Source organism: Marmota flaviventris, chromosome 5 (genome assembly GCF_047511675.1).
Source record: "Marmota flaviventris isolate mMarFla1 chromosome 5, mMarFla1.hap1, whole genome shotgun sequence".
Taxonomy (NCBI): domain Eukaryota; kingdom Metazoa; phylum Chordata; class Mammalia; order Rodentia; family Sciuridae; genus Marmota; species Marmota flaviventris.
The window spans coordinates 148788610-148801514 of NC_092502.1; the positions used below are offsets into that span (position 1 = coordinate 148788610).

The following is a 12905-nucleotide window of genomic DNA, read 5'->3' on the forward strand; positions in this document are numbered from 1 at the left end:
TCTCTGGTACCAAAAATAAAACAAAAACAACATCAAAAAACAAGAAAAAAAGTAGGTAAAAACCACAGTACCTGCCTGTACAGGAGAAAACCTGAAGTGGGCATCTAGGGAGGCAGCAGGCTTACTTGTCCTAGCATCATCTTTTTATCATTTGGATGTTTTGATTTTTTAAAAAAAACCTCATGTATTTTGCATAAAGAAAAACCTAAACTAGGGGCTAAGGTTGTGGTTCAGCAGTAGTGCACTTGGCTGGCATGTGTGGGGCACTGGGTTTGATTCTCAGCACCGCATATAAATACATAAATAAAATAAAGGTCTATCAACAACAACAACAAAAAGAATACACACACACACATATAAAAGAAAAACCTAAATTAAAAAAACCTACTTATAAATAAAAGTTTGAATTAAGATATTCTTTGCCAACTTGTCTACAATCAGGTATGGAGGTACTATGGATTGGATATTGTTCAAATGTGCTTCCCAAATTTTCATATGTTGAAATTCAGTCCCCATTGTGAGAATTAAGTGGCAGAAGCATAATCAGAGTATGGTGTTTAGAGAAAGGGCCTTTGGTGATGAGTAAGATCATTACAATGGAGTGCCTAGGATGTGGGCCTTGACCTTGTGCCTCCAGAACCGTGAGGCAAGACATATCTCTCTCTCTTTTTTTTAATAACTCACCCATTGTTATGGTTTCGATGTGATTTGTCCCCAAAAGCTCCTGTGTGGAACAATGAAAGAAAGTTTGGAGGTGAAATGATCAGATTATGAGGATCTTAACCTAAGTAGTGCATTAATCCCTTGGTGGGGATCTACTGGATGGTAACTGTAAGCAGGTAGGCAGTGGCTAGGGGACTTGGGTCCCAGGGGGCATGCTTTTGGCATATGTATTTTGTCCTTGATAAGCGGAGCTGTCTCTGCTTCCTGGTGCCATGTTCCCCAGCTGCTTCCCTCCACCACACTCCTATGTCATGATGTTGTGCTCCACCTTGGGCCCTGAAGAATGGAGCCAGCTGTCTATGGACTGAGACCTCTGAAACCATAAGCCTCTAAGTAAACTTTTCCTCCTCTAATTTTCCTTGTTAGTTCTTTTGGTCACAGAAAAAAAAAAAGCTGACAAAAACTCCCATCTTGTGCTATTATGTTATTGGTAACAAAAACATTCTATCACACAGTTGTTCATATCAGTGGTTCAGCTTCCTTTTCAGAGAACTTCTGAGATAACTAGAGCTCTCGTTCCGGAAGAAGAACAGGACACCTGTGTTTCAGGCAGGGTCATGGATTGTTTCTGGTAGCATGTCTTATAGGGCTATTGTGCATGGGGAACATAAAGTTATTACTATCTAATAGAAAGACTAACTCATATATAACTACCTTTAAAGCAAGGCTTTCTGGTTAAATGCCCAATATAACAATGAAAAACATCCCACTATTACCATTTTCTAATTAGAACATTCCAGGGTCTTCCAAGTGACTTCAAGATAAAATTCACACTATACTCATTCCAAGTTAATGTCTCCCTGACTATGTTTAGTCATCAAGCCAAATGTGTCTTCTCACAACCCATGCTTCTTTTTACCACAGGGCATTTTTATTCTTTGATTTTCTGGAATGTTCTTTTATTCTCTTCCCCCACTCTTCCCAGAACACACATATTGCACAAACTCAAACACATAAGGAAAACTTAACTTTTTCCTACCTCTGTATGAAGTCCTAGCTCAAACATCACATTTTTAGGGAAACTTCTCTTAATATCACAGGTTAATAATTTTTTTTTGCTATAAGCACTCATGGGCCCTCTAAAACACTCTTTGAAAACCACTTTTCTTATAGCTGCTTATTGAATAGACTTTCAGATGGTAATCTTGCGTGACACACAGGAAGTATTTGATAAAGATGTATCAAATTTAGTATGTAGAGCTAATAATAGCTAATAATGCCAACTAATATTTGTTGAGTGCTTACTTTGGGCCAGTGACTTAAGAATGATGGCAGAATAAGACCTTTCAGAGCTCATCCCCTGGAAGAAACATCAGCTTGAAAACTATCCCCTAACACAAATACATTCAAAAGAGCTGAGAGATTGCACCTGGTATAGCAAAAAAATAGGAAAAGATGCATGGATGGGATAGGAAGGACAGTTTCACATTCTTCTCTTACCTGCCCCTCAACCTCAGAGAGTGCACTTTAGAGAGAGAAGCCCTCCATGTTGAGAGTGAGGCTGGACTTTGCCTTGAACCCCAGGAAGGTCCAGAACCAGGCAAAGCCCCATAGTTCCAGACTGTGGACTGAGATTCCAGCCAACTCCAGTCCTAGGGCAAAAACCAGAACTCCAGACACTAAACAGACTCCTCACAGTGCTAAACCCCAGGCCATCCTCAGTTCCACACCAACCATTGTGATCCCAGGAGCCCTGCCTCTAGGATTGCCCCAACCTTCACCATTGTGTGCCACTAGAAAGTTATCACTTTTACAGAGAAACTAAGAGGCTGGCCACAGAGGTAAAGACAGGGAAACTGTAAAATGTAGAACTGAGAACTCAAAACAAAATAAAAAAATACATGAATAACCTTTCTCCCATCAGCCATGGCCAAGGTTATCATGTTTGGTAAGGTTATCATTAAGAAAGTAAAAAACACGAGTGCGACTTTTAGATACATTATCATCTCCCCCTCGCAAAATTTCATTCTTTTTTTTTAAAGAGAGAGAGAGAGAGAGGGAGGGAGGGAGAGAGAGAATTTTTTAATATTTATTTTTTAGTTTTCGGCGGACACAACATCTTTGTATGTGGTGCTGAGGATCGAACCCGGGCCATAGCATGCCAGGTGAGCGTGCTACTGCTTGAGCCACATCCCCAGCCCAAAATTTCATTCTTAAAGGAAGAAAACATATCACTCTTTGGAAAGATCAACAACCCCAAAGTTTCCCTTAGATTTGAGGGAAACTGATTTTATTCTGAGTTTACAGGTATGGGAAATGTGAGAATGTGCTCACTTATAAACAAAGTGCCAATCAAAAGGTCCAGACATTGAAGTCTTCAGTGTCCCTAGGAGAAGAGGATAACATCAGGCTGCACTGGGTAGTAATTAATTTATAATATTGTTTTTGAAAAATGAATATTGACCACATTTTTTTAAAAGTGTATATATATATGTATGTATTTTACAAACTGGTGTGACTGACATCAATAACAAGAGCTTTATGAAAACAAAGTGGATATTACAGGTCTTCTTGACTTATGAGATCATTTAAAGTGACAGATTCTTTTAGCCTGTTAACTTTAGAATAAGTTAACTATTATTATTTATTATATCTTACTGGAATCGAAGACATCTCTAAAGGTGATAAATATGATTACTTTGAATGAGGAAAGGGGGCAGTTTATGGAAGGTTCTAGAAAATTAGGTGACTTTAAAGTAGGTAATACATTTGAAATGCCATTACATAAGGCAAAAAACATTTTAAGTAATATTTTCACAAGACATAGAGAAGTTTGAAGTTAATGAAAATAGCCACTCATATTAGTTAAGCATTCTTCACATAGAGCAATATTAAAGGAAAACACATGTAAAAATCAGTTTCTATGGGCATGGGAACTAGCAAAAAAAGAGAAAAATTTAAGTAGCATGGAAAGAGTGTGATCACTACTTAAATCAGCACTAATTTAATTTTGAGTCCTTTCAGAATCTTAGCTCATTCTTGTTGGGGAGTCTGAGTATTTGCCAAATCTTTATCACTAAGTGAATGTCACTGAAGATTGATTATAGACTACCGTGTGTTTCTAGTGAGATGCAAGCTACATCTCCTTTTCTTTAAGCGGATCTTAGGTATCTATTGGATTTCTCACCCTGTCTAGTACTAAATTTATTAAAGTAAATTTCAGCTGAACCATGTTTTCTCCTGAGGAGAGACTCACTTCATAGGCCAAAGAAGCCACATTCCAGGGTCTTCGGTAGTATGTCAAAGTGTTTCCATCCCGAACCCTGTCGCAGAGTCCATTGTAGAACTCGTTGTCGAAAGGTGTGGTTAAGGGATCCATCCCTAAAATGTTGATTCTGAGAATAAATAGAGTAGTGTCAGTCAGGTGTGCGAACACCACATCTAATGAAAGGTAGCCCCCCATGGGTGTTTGTGAGACAGCTTTGGGTTGTCTCACTGTCACCCAAGATGTGTGCAGTAGAATCCAAAATAGCAGAAAGAGCCCGTTCACCTCAGCTCTGTGTTTCTGGCAGAAAGAAAGCATACCATAGGAGGGCCTTTTAAACTCTTTGGCAACTAGGGCACTATTTAGAGCACAAAGAAGGAAATGCAATAAGCAGGGCACATGGGACCATCTGGCTCCTGGAATCTGAGCTCCACTGCTGTAACTCTTACCTAACCTCCCTCAGTGAACCAGGAACTGACGCTGTAATACCAACTATTTAAATTATTTGAGAACAGAGCATCTCAGGGGGACAGTAAAACATATGCATGTAATTTTTTTGTCTATGAATCAACATTGGGGCTCTTTCTCCCTCTCTCCTCATTCTCTTTAAATTTAAGCCTTTTCCTCCAGCTGTCTCATTGCTTGTGAAGAGCCTCATTTCCCTCAGGCATATATTATTCCCATTATACTTTCCAAGACGAACATAGAAATCTCAGCGTCCAGCAAGGCCTTCTTAAAAGTTCTACTTTTCTTCCCAGCAGAATATTTTTATTTGGAAAGCTTTAATTGATAAATAGGAATCTTGTTTAGCTTTTTTAAAAAAGTTGTTTGATTTGGAGGCTTAAAAACAATGTATGTACAAGAAATGGTTCTTTCTGAAGTTCTGCTTTGTTAGTTGCAGGGGCACAGTGTTGCTGTCTAGGCTTTGTTTGGAATAAATGGCCTCGAGTCAGGGAGGCCCAATGAGGTTTGGTCCTCATACCATAACTCACCTTAGCATAAAAGCATAAACTTGTCCACTGCTCTGGACCACATTCCCAGCTCCCTTGAGCTGGATTATAAATCTGAACATTGGTTTCAAGAGCAATTTGTTGAAGTGTGAATAACTGACTATAAACCCATTGCTAATGCAAGAACAGTTGAAAGAACATCTTATTGCCAGTGGATTAGTTAAAAACATTTTCACATTAATAGCACATTATTAGCCAATTTGAATCGACAAGGAAACAAGCATTGTGGCTCAACTTTAGTGGAAAGCAAGCTAAGGAATTGATAGGTGAATATCTTTTTCAAGACTGAGGTATAGATTAAGTTAACCATCTTTTACTACCTGTTGCACCAAAATTACCTTTCCTGGCAAAAATTATGTCCTTAAAGTTCTAATATAGAGCCCCAAACTAGTACTATTATCTTGAATAACAGAAAAAAATTATAAACCTGGTTTGCTTTGACACTTTGTCCCTTATGACAGGTCAACATTTAGTCCTAAGTTTTGATCCATCCCTCCATCTATATCCTTGTCAAGGCATTATGATGGGCCAAGAGCAGGTCCCTCTTCCCTGGCTTTGTGCTTAGCCATGTGACATGCTTTGGCCAATAGCATGTAGTTAAAAGTAATAGAGGACCATTTGGAAGCCTGGCATAAAGATGCTTCCTTTGTTTCTTTTTACTTTGTTGTATTTGTGCCATTAACTGGAAAAGGAGTTCTGATGGACAGTTGCTGCAGTTTCAGCCTAGCTACTCAGCAGCTTCAGTCTGTCAAAACCTCAGGGAGACGCAAAGCCACCCTGGCCACTGTGGCTTGAGGCAGAGCTGCCCATCAAGCCACATCTTGTGAGCAATTAATTCTTATTTTTGTTTTACTGAGGTTTTGATACAATTTCTCCAACTCAAAGATATAAAACTATGGAAAGAAATACTATGTATTTTCTTCCCAGGACGTCAACTAAATCTTTGTTTGATAGAGAACTCTACCCTCCCATGTACCTGCTTTAAAAAACAAACAAATAAACAAAACAAAACAAATAAACAAACATAAAAACCCCCAAACACTGCATCTCTTCACTTTCAGCAAATAATGAAATTAACCTGTGTGCTGTATTGTGTTTGTAATACACAGGGTGATATTAAGACAACTAATGCATAGTCTCCACTGTCATGAAGTTGGGAATTTGAAGTTGGGAATTTGGACATAGAATCACATATTTGAAAAAAAAAATATCAGGAAGGATATACTTGGTCCAAAGGAGTGGCAAAGGTAAGTGCTGCATAAATCCAGTTTTCCAAGAGGAAGAGATCATCATGGGAAAGTCATAAAAAGATTTTACATAAAGAGGATTTGGTTTGGGCTCTGAAAGGTGGGTGAACTGGAATGGGGCTAAGAGGACAGGAGGAATAGTATGAGCAGTGGGAATGCATGGGGTGCTTGGGATTGTGTTCTTTAGATTTTCTGTTTGCATACTTTAGAAAAGAATATTTTCTGATATTCATATGATAAGCTATGTTTTCCTGCACCTTCTTAGCATGACATCTGAGATTTTTCATCTTTAGCTTAAAATAGTTGCAAAGGATAAAATTTCCAGCATTTGGCAAGTATTTACAATATTTTCTACTTCAAAAGAATTTCATATTATTTTGTTGTATTCTGTTTCTTTAAAAAAGTAGGTTATTTTTAGAGCAGTTAAAATTTTTCAGAAAAAATGAACAGAGAGTACAGAGATTTCTTATATCCTCTGTGTCCCTCTTTTATTCTTGATTTTTAAATTTTTTATTTTTTTTCATTCCCCACAGAATGTAATATAGTTTATGCTTAAAACATTTTTATTGGTCACCCTGTCATACTTTCGCTATCAAAAGATATATTAGTTGGAATTTTAAAGTATTAAACATCCTTTGACCCTAGAGTCTAAATATTTACAAATTTCTTCATCCTTAATAGTATATATAAGTATACTAAAATTTTCTAAATTACTAAACACAATGAAATTTTATTGGAAAGTTATCTCAGTGAAATAAACATGGCTTCTTTTCACACCAATAAATTAGTTTCTGCACCCATAAGTGAAGATTACTTAAGTTCCTGGAAGAGACAGAGTTCAGCAACAATTTTATTCTTCCTTTCCATTTTTACAGGTGTAATAGCTGATACACCTCTAAAAGAATAGAAGGAATTTTGTTAGAGAAAACTCACTCAATTCTTTGATTTTCTGAGTTATATACAAAAAAATTATATACAGAATGGTCTTTTACCAAAATAATTTTTATAGTCCATGAGCTGACAATCATTTAGGACATCTTTCAACACTGATGCTAAAATGAACAAACAAAAAAATGGAAACCATTCAATTCCCAAGGTATTAAATTCCAACTGAGTACCTATATCTGGAGTCATATCTTAGGTTTTCCACCTTGTAGTAAAATTGTATATATTCTGCTTTTGGAAAGTAGGAGATAAATGTAAAAAGAGTCAAGAAGGAGAATGAGCTTAACAATTTGAATATAGCTCAGTCGTCTGACTTATTAATCTCATGAAGAAATGTTCATGTGGAAGTTGAGGATTTACTATAGCAGATTGGTTTAATAATTAATGCTTGAACTATTACCCTAAAATGTACCTGTCTCCCCCTTGGAAAGTTTGGTGCACTCACGATAGGCACACGCTAGTCTGAGGGTTATTTTACAGAACAGCAAGCTGACCAGTCAGCTGGATCCATTTGGAAAGTTACAATAAACCTGAGACACAATCTGAAGCACAACTAAGGAGATGTTTCACAAACTTTTGACTGGATTCCACTACTACAGAGACGGCAAGTCTACTCTAGAATGAGCCAATTTTTTTTTTTTCTGCCAAGAAACATGAAAACGTCTCATGAAAAGGAAGTCATCACCTGGGAAATAATAAAAATAAAAAACCCATGTGTTCTTTGGCAGCATTTAGCAATGCCTGTTTTCACACCTGCGTGGAGAACCACAGGCAGTTCCAAGTTGCCAGGTGAATTAATGAGAAAGCTCCCTTTACAGAAGTGGTGCAGTGCTTAGATCACAAAAAAAGTAATTCCTTGCATATTGTACATCATTGGCAGCTGGTTTGGATTTATATCTTTTGATGAATGCAAGATGGGTTGGAGGATTTCCCTAAGCGCCTCTATCCTTCCTGATACAACTGAACTCTCCTAGCATGGTTATTCAAATGAGAGTCCTGCAAATGAAAAAGTAGAAATTAACTAATTAGCTCAAATGCTGTGACTTTCTGGCATAAACAAATCTGACTGTATGTGCCCGTTGATAGGTTTTGTTGAGGATTTCTAGACTAAAATATGTAGAAGCAGTTTATAAGCATGTTGCTATGATCAGGGTGTTTACTCCCATGGCTTCTATTTCTCATACAGTCTAGACCTCTGTATGAGAAAAACAAAGATTTATAGTAAATAAATATGGAATATTAATCATATTGAAGAGTATCATTATTTAAATTTTCTGTAGCTGTAGATGGACAGAATACCTTCATTTTATTTGTTTAGTTTTTTAATGTACTGTTAAGAATCAAACCCAGTGCTTCACACATGCTAGGCAAGCACTCTGCCACTGAGATACAGCCCCAGCCCTTGAAGATTATTATGAGTATAACACAGCATGCTGCTTTGACCTCTTCTTAAATATTAATTAGTAGTTTATACTAATCTCCTATATTCTTAATACAAATACTTGGATAATAGATAACTACTTAAAGAGTTTAATTTTTAAAGGTTAGTTTTGCTTTGCAGAAAACTTATTGACTTGTAGACTTTGTAATGATATGGAAGAAATGTGGGGGGATCATGGAGAGAAGGAAAGGGTGGGTGGCTTGATGGAAAACAATAGTTTTATATGAGTCAGAGAAAGTTTGGTTTTAGTTCACTAAAACCTAGCTAAATGGCCTCAATTATTTCATTTAGTTCTTATTTATAAAATGAATATAATATCTCCTCTAACAATCTCACAAGATTATCATGAAAACCCACAGAGATACAATATACAAAGATTTGAAAAGGTCAAAGTATTAAGCAAATGAAAATTCTACTGAAAAATAGGTCTTATGAAGACTAAATTTGTTATAGGTTTTTACTCGTGGTAATGGGGAATTTAATAAAAAATGCTGATGGAGTATCCAGCTACCTCATTTTTCACATCTGCTGCTGTCCTTTTCCAGAGCTGGGGCCCCACCCGCTAAGCCTTGAAGTCTCAGCCCTGTGACAGTCCCCAACACCAGCCAAGACCCTGGTAAAGCACAAGGTATTTAAGGATTCCTTGCTCTCCGGGATTCATCATTATGAAACTCCCTGGCAAAAGCTATGTAACACATTTTTTTATTCCCTGAACAAAGGAAACCAACAGATTATAAATGATTGTTTTTTAGCTAAGTGGACCAAAAATTCTGTATTTTTTCCTATAAGACAAAAATAAATTTGCATTGAGTGAAAATAAATAGCACATGTAATTCCCTGATTCAAACTCTTTAGATTAGAAAGAAAACTGTTTCTTGGATCCCAAATAAAGCAAAATAAAATAGTAGTGTGTTTTCAGCATGGACTCACAATGTCTCCCCAAGGAGAGCAGTAGAAAGAGTTGAGGCTCATTTAAATGCACAGTGATTGGGCTGTGAGGTCTTGGACAACATTCATACAACTGACTGCCATTTGCTAAGAGGCTCTGAGAAAATCCACGTGATTCAAGGTCCCCACCTGTAGACTAAGGGCCAGTGGCACTGTGGGCAATATTTGAGGCTGCTTGGACAAGTTTTATGAAGTGAATAGAGGGTGTGTGACATATCTTCTCTAGTGCCTAACTCTTGGTATTCTGGAGTTTTGTTCTTAATTTTGTTAAAAAAGAAGTTTCTTCTTTTTCACTTTAGCCAAACCTGATATAGAGACTTTATCTTAGGAACTGCCAAGCACTTTGGTGTAGGATTTCTGATTGACATTTGGGGTTGAGCTGTCCTGTACACGGTAGGATGTTCCGCAATACTCTGGTCACTACCCACCAGTAGTCACCTACCAGTAAGCAGCACTCACCCCAATCTCCTCCAAGTTCCGACAACTAAAACAGTCTCTAGATACTGTTGGATGTCTCCTGGGGTGTGTGTGTGGGAAAATCACCCCTCATTGATAACCCCTGTCTTAAACCCTCTGTCAGCCTCACTCTTACCATTTCCTCCATTTTCTTTTCTCTAGCATCCTCATTGAAGTTCTGGAGGTCTGATCCTGAATGTCTTACAAGGAACCCTGTTTCAGTCTTAACTGTTATCAACTGCCAGTGTTTCAGGAAATGCTTATGTACAGATTTTTATTTTTTAATTAATTCACTTACTTATCTACTTACCAAGGATTTATAATGGAATTTAATTTCATTAATTCATTTACTATGAACCAGGCACTGAATTCATGAGGATAAAGAGACACACTGCATTACAGATGGTGAAACACAGCCAGGAAACCTCTGTCTATGCACTGCTGGGTGGGAGAATTACTGTGTCTTGTTAGGGACAGATTCACCCAGCTTAGGACAACTAAGGGAGACTATGTCAGGGACATTCTGGAATGCCCTCTGACTCTGGAACAGAATAGAGCCTCAGATCTATGTCATTATTCCAATTCTTGGAGCACAGAATAGTTCCTATTGTGTATATTCCTGAGCTCTAAACTCCAAGACTTCCCTTAGAGCTTACAGTCACCTGTTCAGTCTCAATATTCTGTAGGGAAAATGAGTGGCACTCTCAGAATGCTAGAATCTCTTGAGAACTTATTATCAGGTATTGTTCCAAGAGTAGTTCTAATGAAAGACAGCCTTGTTGAGAATTCAAATGCTTTCACGGAGTTACCAGACCTACTACTGGCCACTCAGTTCTAAATGTTAACGTGTCAAGTCAAGTTGATTTTCCGACATTTCATCTCCCTCTGGATTGAGAAGTAATATTCTGATAGTTGAATCCACTCTACAGAGCCCTCCTGAAGCAGGCAGTTTAGCCAAAGTACCTTCTACTTTCAACACATTTCCAGGCTAAATATATTTTTTAAAGGTACAGAGCCAAAAGTTGCAGTAACTGTGTCCTTCATACAAATCATTCTTGCACTGTATCCCAGCGAGAGTGTTGGAGATTGCCTTCACTCCTAGTCATCTGGAAAAAACATAAATACTGACCCATAGCCAGCTGTTCGTGCCAGCTCAGACTCTTCCACCACTCGGTCACGGCAGGGTGGACGGGGATCACTGTCACAATCATCCTCATCTGAAAAGTCTCCGCAGTCATTGTCACCATTGCACAAAAGTCGCCTCTTTATGCATCTGCCTGCAGTCAAAATCAGGAAAGACACTCTTGCAAATGTGTTGAATTTCTTTGCACAGGATATATCGATGTTGTTAGGGACACTATCACATTTGGAATAAAAAGCACGTTTAAATGTATGATATATGATGTGTCAAGATCAATGTAATGTTTTGAGCAACCAATAAATTTCTAAAAAAAAAAAAAAAAAAAGCATGTTTACTTCTCTTCGCTAGTGAGCATGCATAGAAACCCACAGTGAGGAACCTGGAGCGCAAGGATTACCTGTATTGCACTCAAAGTCGTTTCCGCAGTTGTCCCTGACCTCCTCACAAGGCTGGGTGGGCACACACTGCTGTCTATCTCCCAGAGCATCCAGGCAACTTTTCCCATTAAATTGTCCAAAGGCTTCGATGGTCCTTGAGCGAAACTGCGCAAGATCAGCTGGAAAGGTTAGACTTTGTAAAGCCCCAGTGCTGCTGCCTCTGGAGCCCAAATGACTCAATGGTTGTAAGAGAGAAGTAGAGGCAGTTATTAAGTAACTTAAAGTAAAACTTTGCAGTCTAGCTATTGCAGTCTCTCATGCCAAAGATGAGGTCTCACCATGTTCATTAAGTAGACTGGACAACATACAGTTAACCACTTATCTACACATGAATATTTCTCTTTTGGGGGGTGGTCTGCTGCCTCACAGCCATTTCCCTGGAGATGCAAGCAATATAGTATCCATGAGGGGAAGTTGGGGGAAATGTAGATGAACACTTACCATTTGTCTGAGGCAAGGATCACACTGTGACCATCCACTCCAAGGGCTCATTCTGCAGTCTATGGGCAATGGAGAGCCATTTCCTTGTATTGGCTCTTGGCTAAAACTAAGGTAATAAAACACTCCAAATTAATAATGACCATTAATGTGTGCCTGTTTCTAAGAAGTCTTCACAAACCAATTTAATCTATTTACTCTGGAACCCCCTTCCAAATCACACACACACACACACACACACTATATATATATATATATATATATATATATATATATATATATATATATATATATATGCCATATCTCCCATTTGACACTTGAACACATGGTATTTTGTATTTTTGATTTATCTTTTTGTTTACTTTTTGGATGGTATCATGGCTTGACTTTCAACCTAACAATAATAATGACAATAGAGGAGGAAAACTGGCTCAGCAACCTGACAGGTGGTTCACACTGATTATTCTTGTATTTCCCACTAGATGATGAATTCATAGAAGTTAGAGATCTTGTGGCCCTTTCTTTGTACACTGCCCCTCCCCCCAAGCATCTAGCAAACCCTAAAGTTGCCTGGTTCTTGCATAAATTTGAGCCAGCCAGCCTGGCTGTTGCTGCAGCAAGCACCTCGTAAATCAGGCTTTCCCTCTCCAGTGTTCTGTACGAATGTCCCAAGCTGGATGCTCCACCACTTCACACTCCACTTCTGGACTTATTCCTGATCTTGTGGAGTTTTGCCATCATACATTTTGGCATTTATAGCCTCCCCAGATGCAGGGCTCAGCAACACTTTTCTGGCTTTGAACTTCCCTCTCTCTCTTGGTTCACCATCTGGATCTCTTCTAGTCACCACACCACCTTGGATGATTATTCCAATAAATGACAGAAAGGAGACCAGACCAAATAAAACCAGAAGG

General features: G+C 38.2%; 1 protein-coding gene across 1 annotated transcript in view; it reads right to left on the reverse strand.

Moving 5' to 3' along the window:
* C9 (complement C9) overlaps positions 1-12060 on the reverse strand; it is a 35151-nt gene extending 23091 nt beyond the window's left edge. The window contains exons 1-4 of the mRNA XM_034636111.2: positions 11995-12060; positions 11514-11658; positions 11105-11252; positions 3920-4058 (exon numbers count right to left, since the gene is read on the reverse strand). Of these exons, the coding sequence (XP_034492002.1) occupies positions 3920-4058; positions 11105-11252; positions 11514-11658; positions 11995-12045 (483 nt within the window). The 5' untranslated portion in view covers positions 12046-12060. The remainder of the gene's footprint in view (positions 1-3919; positions 4059-11104; positions 11253-11513; positions 11659-11994) is intronic.
* Positions 12061-12905: the final 845 nt, after the last annotated feature.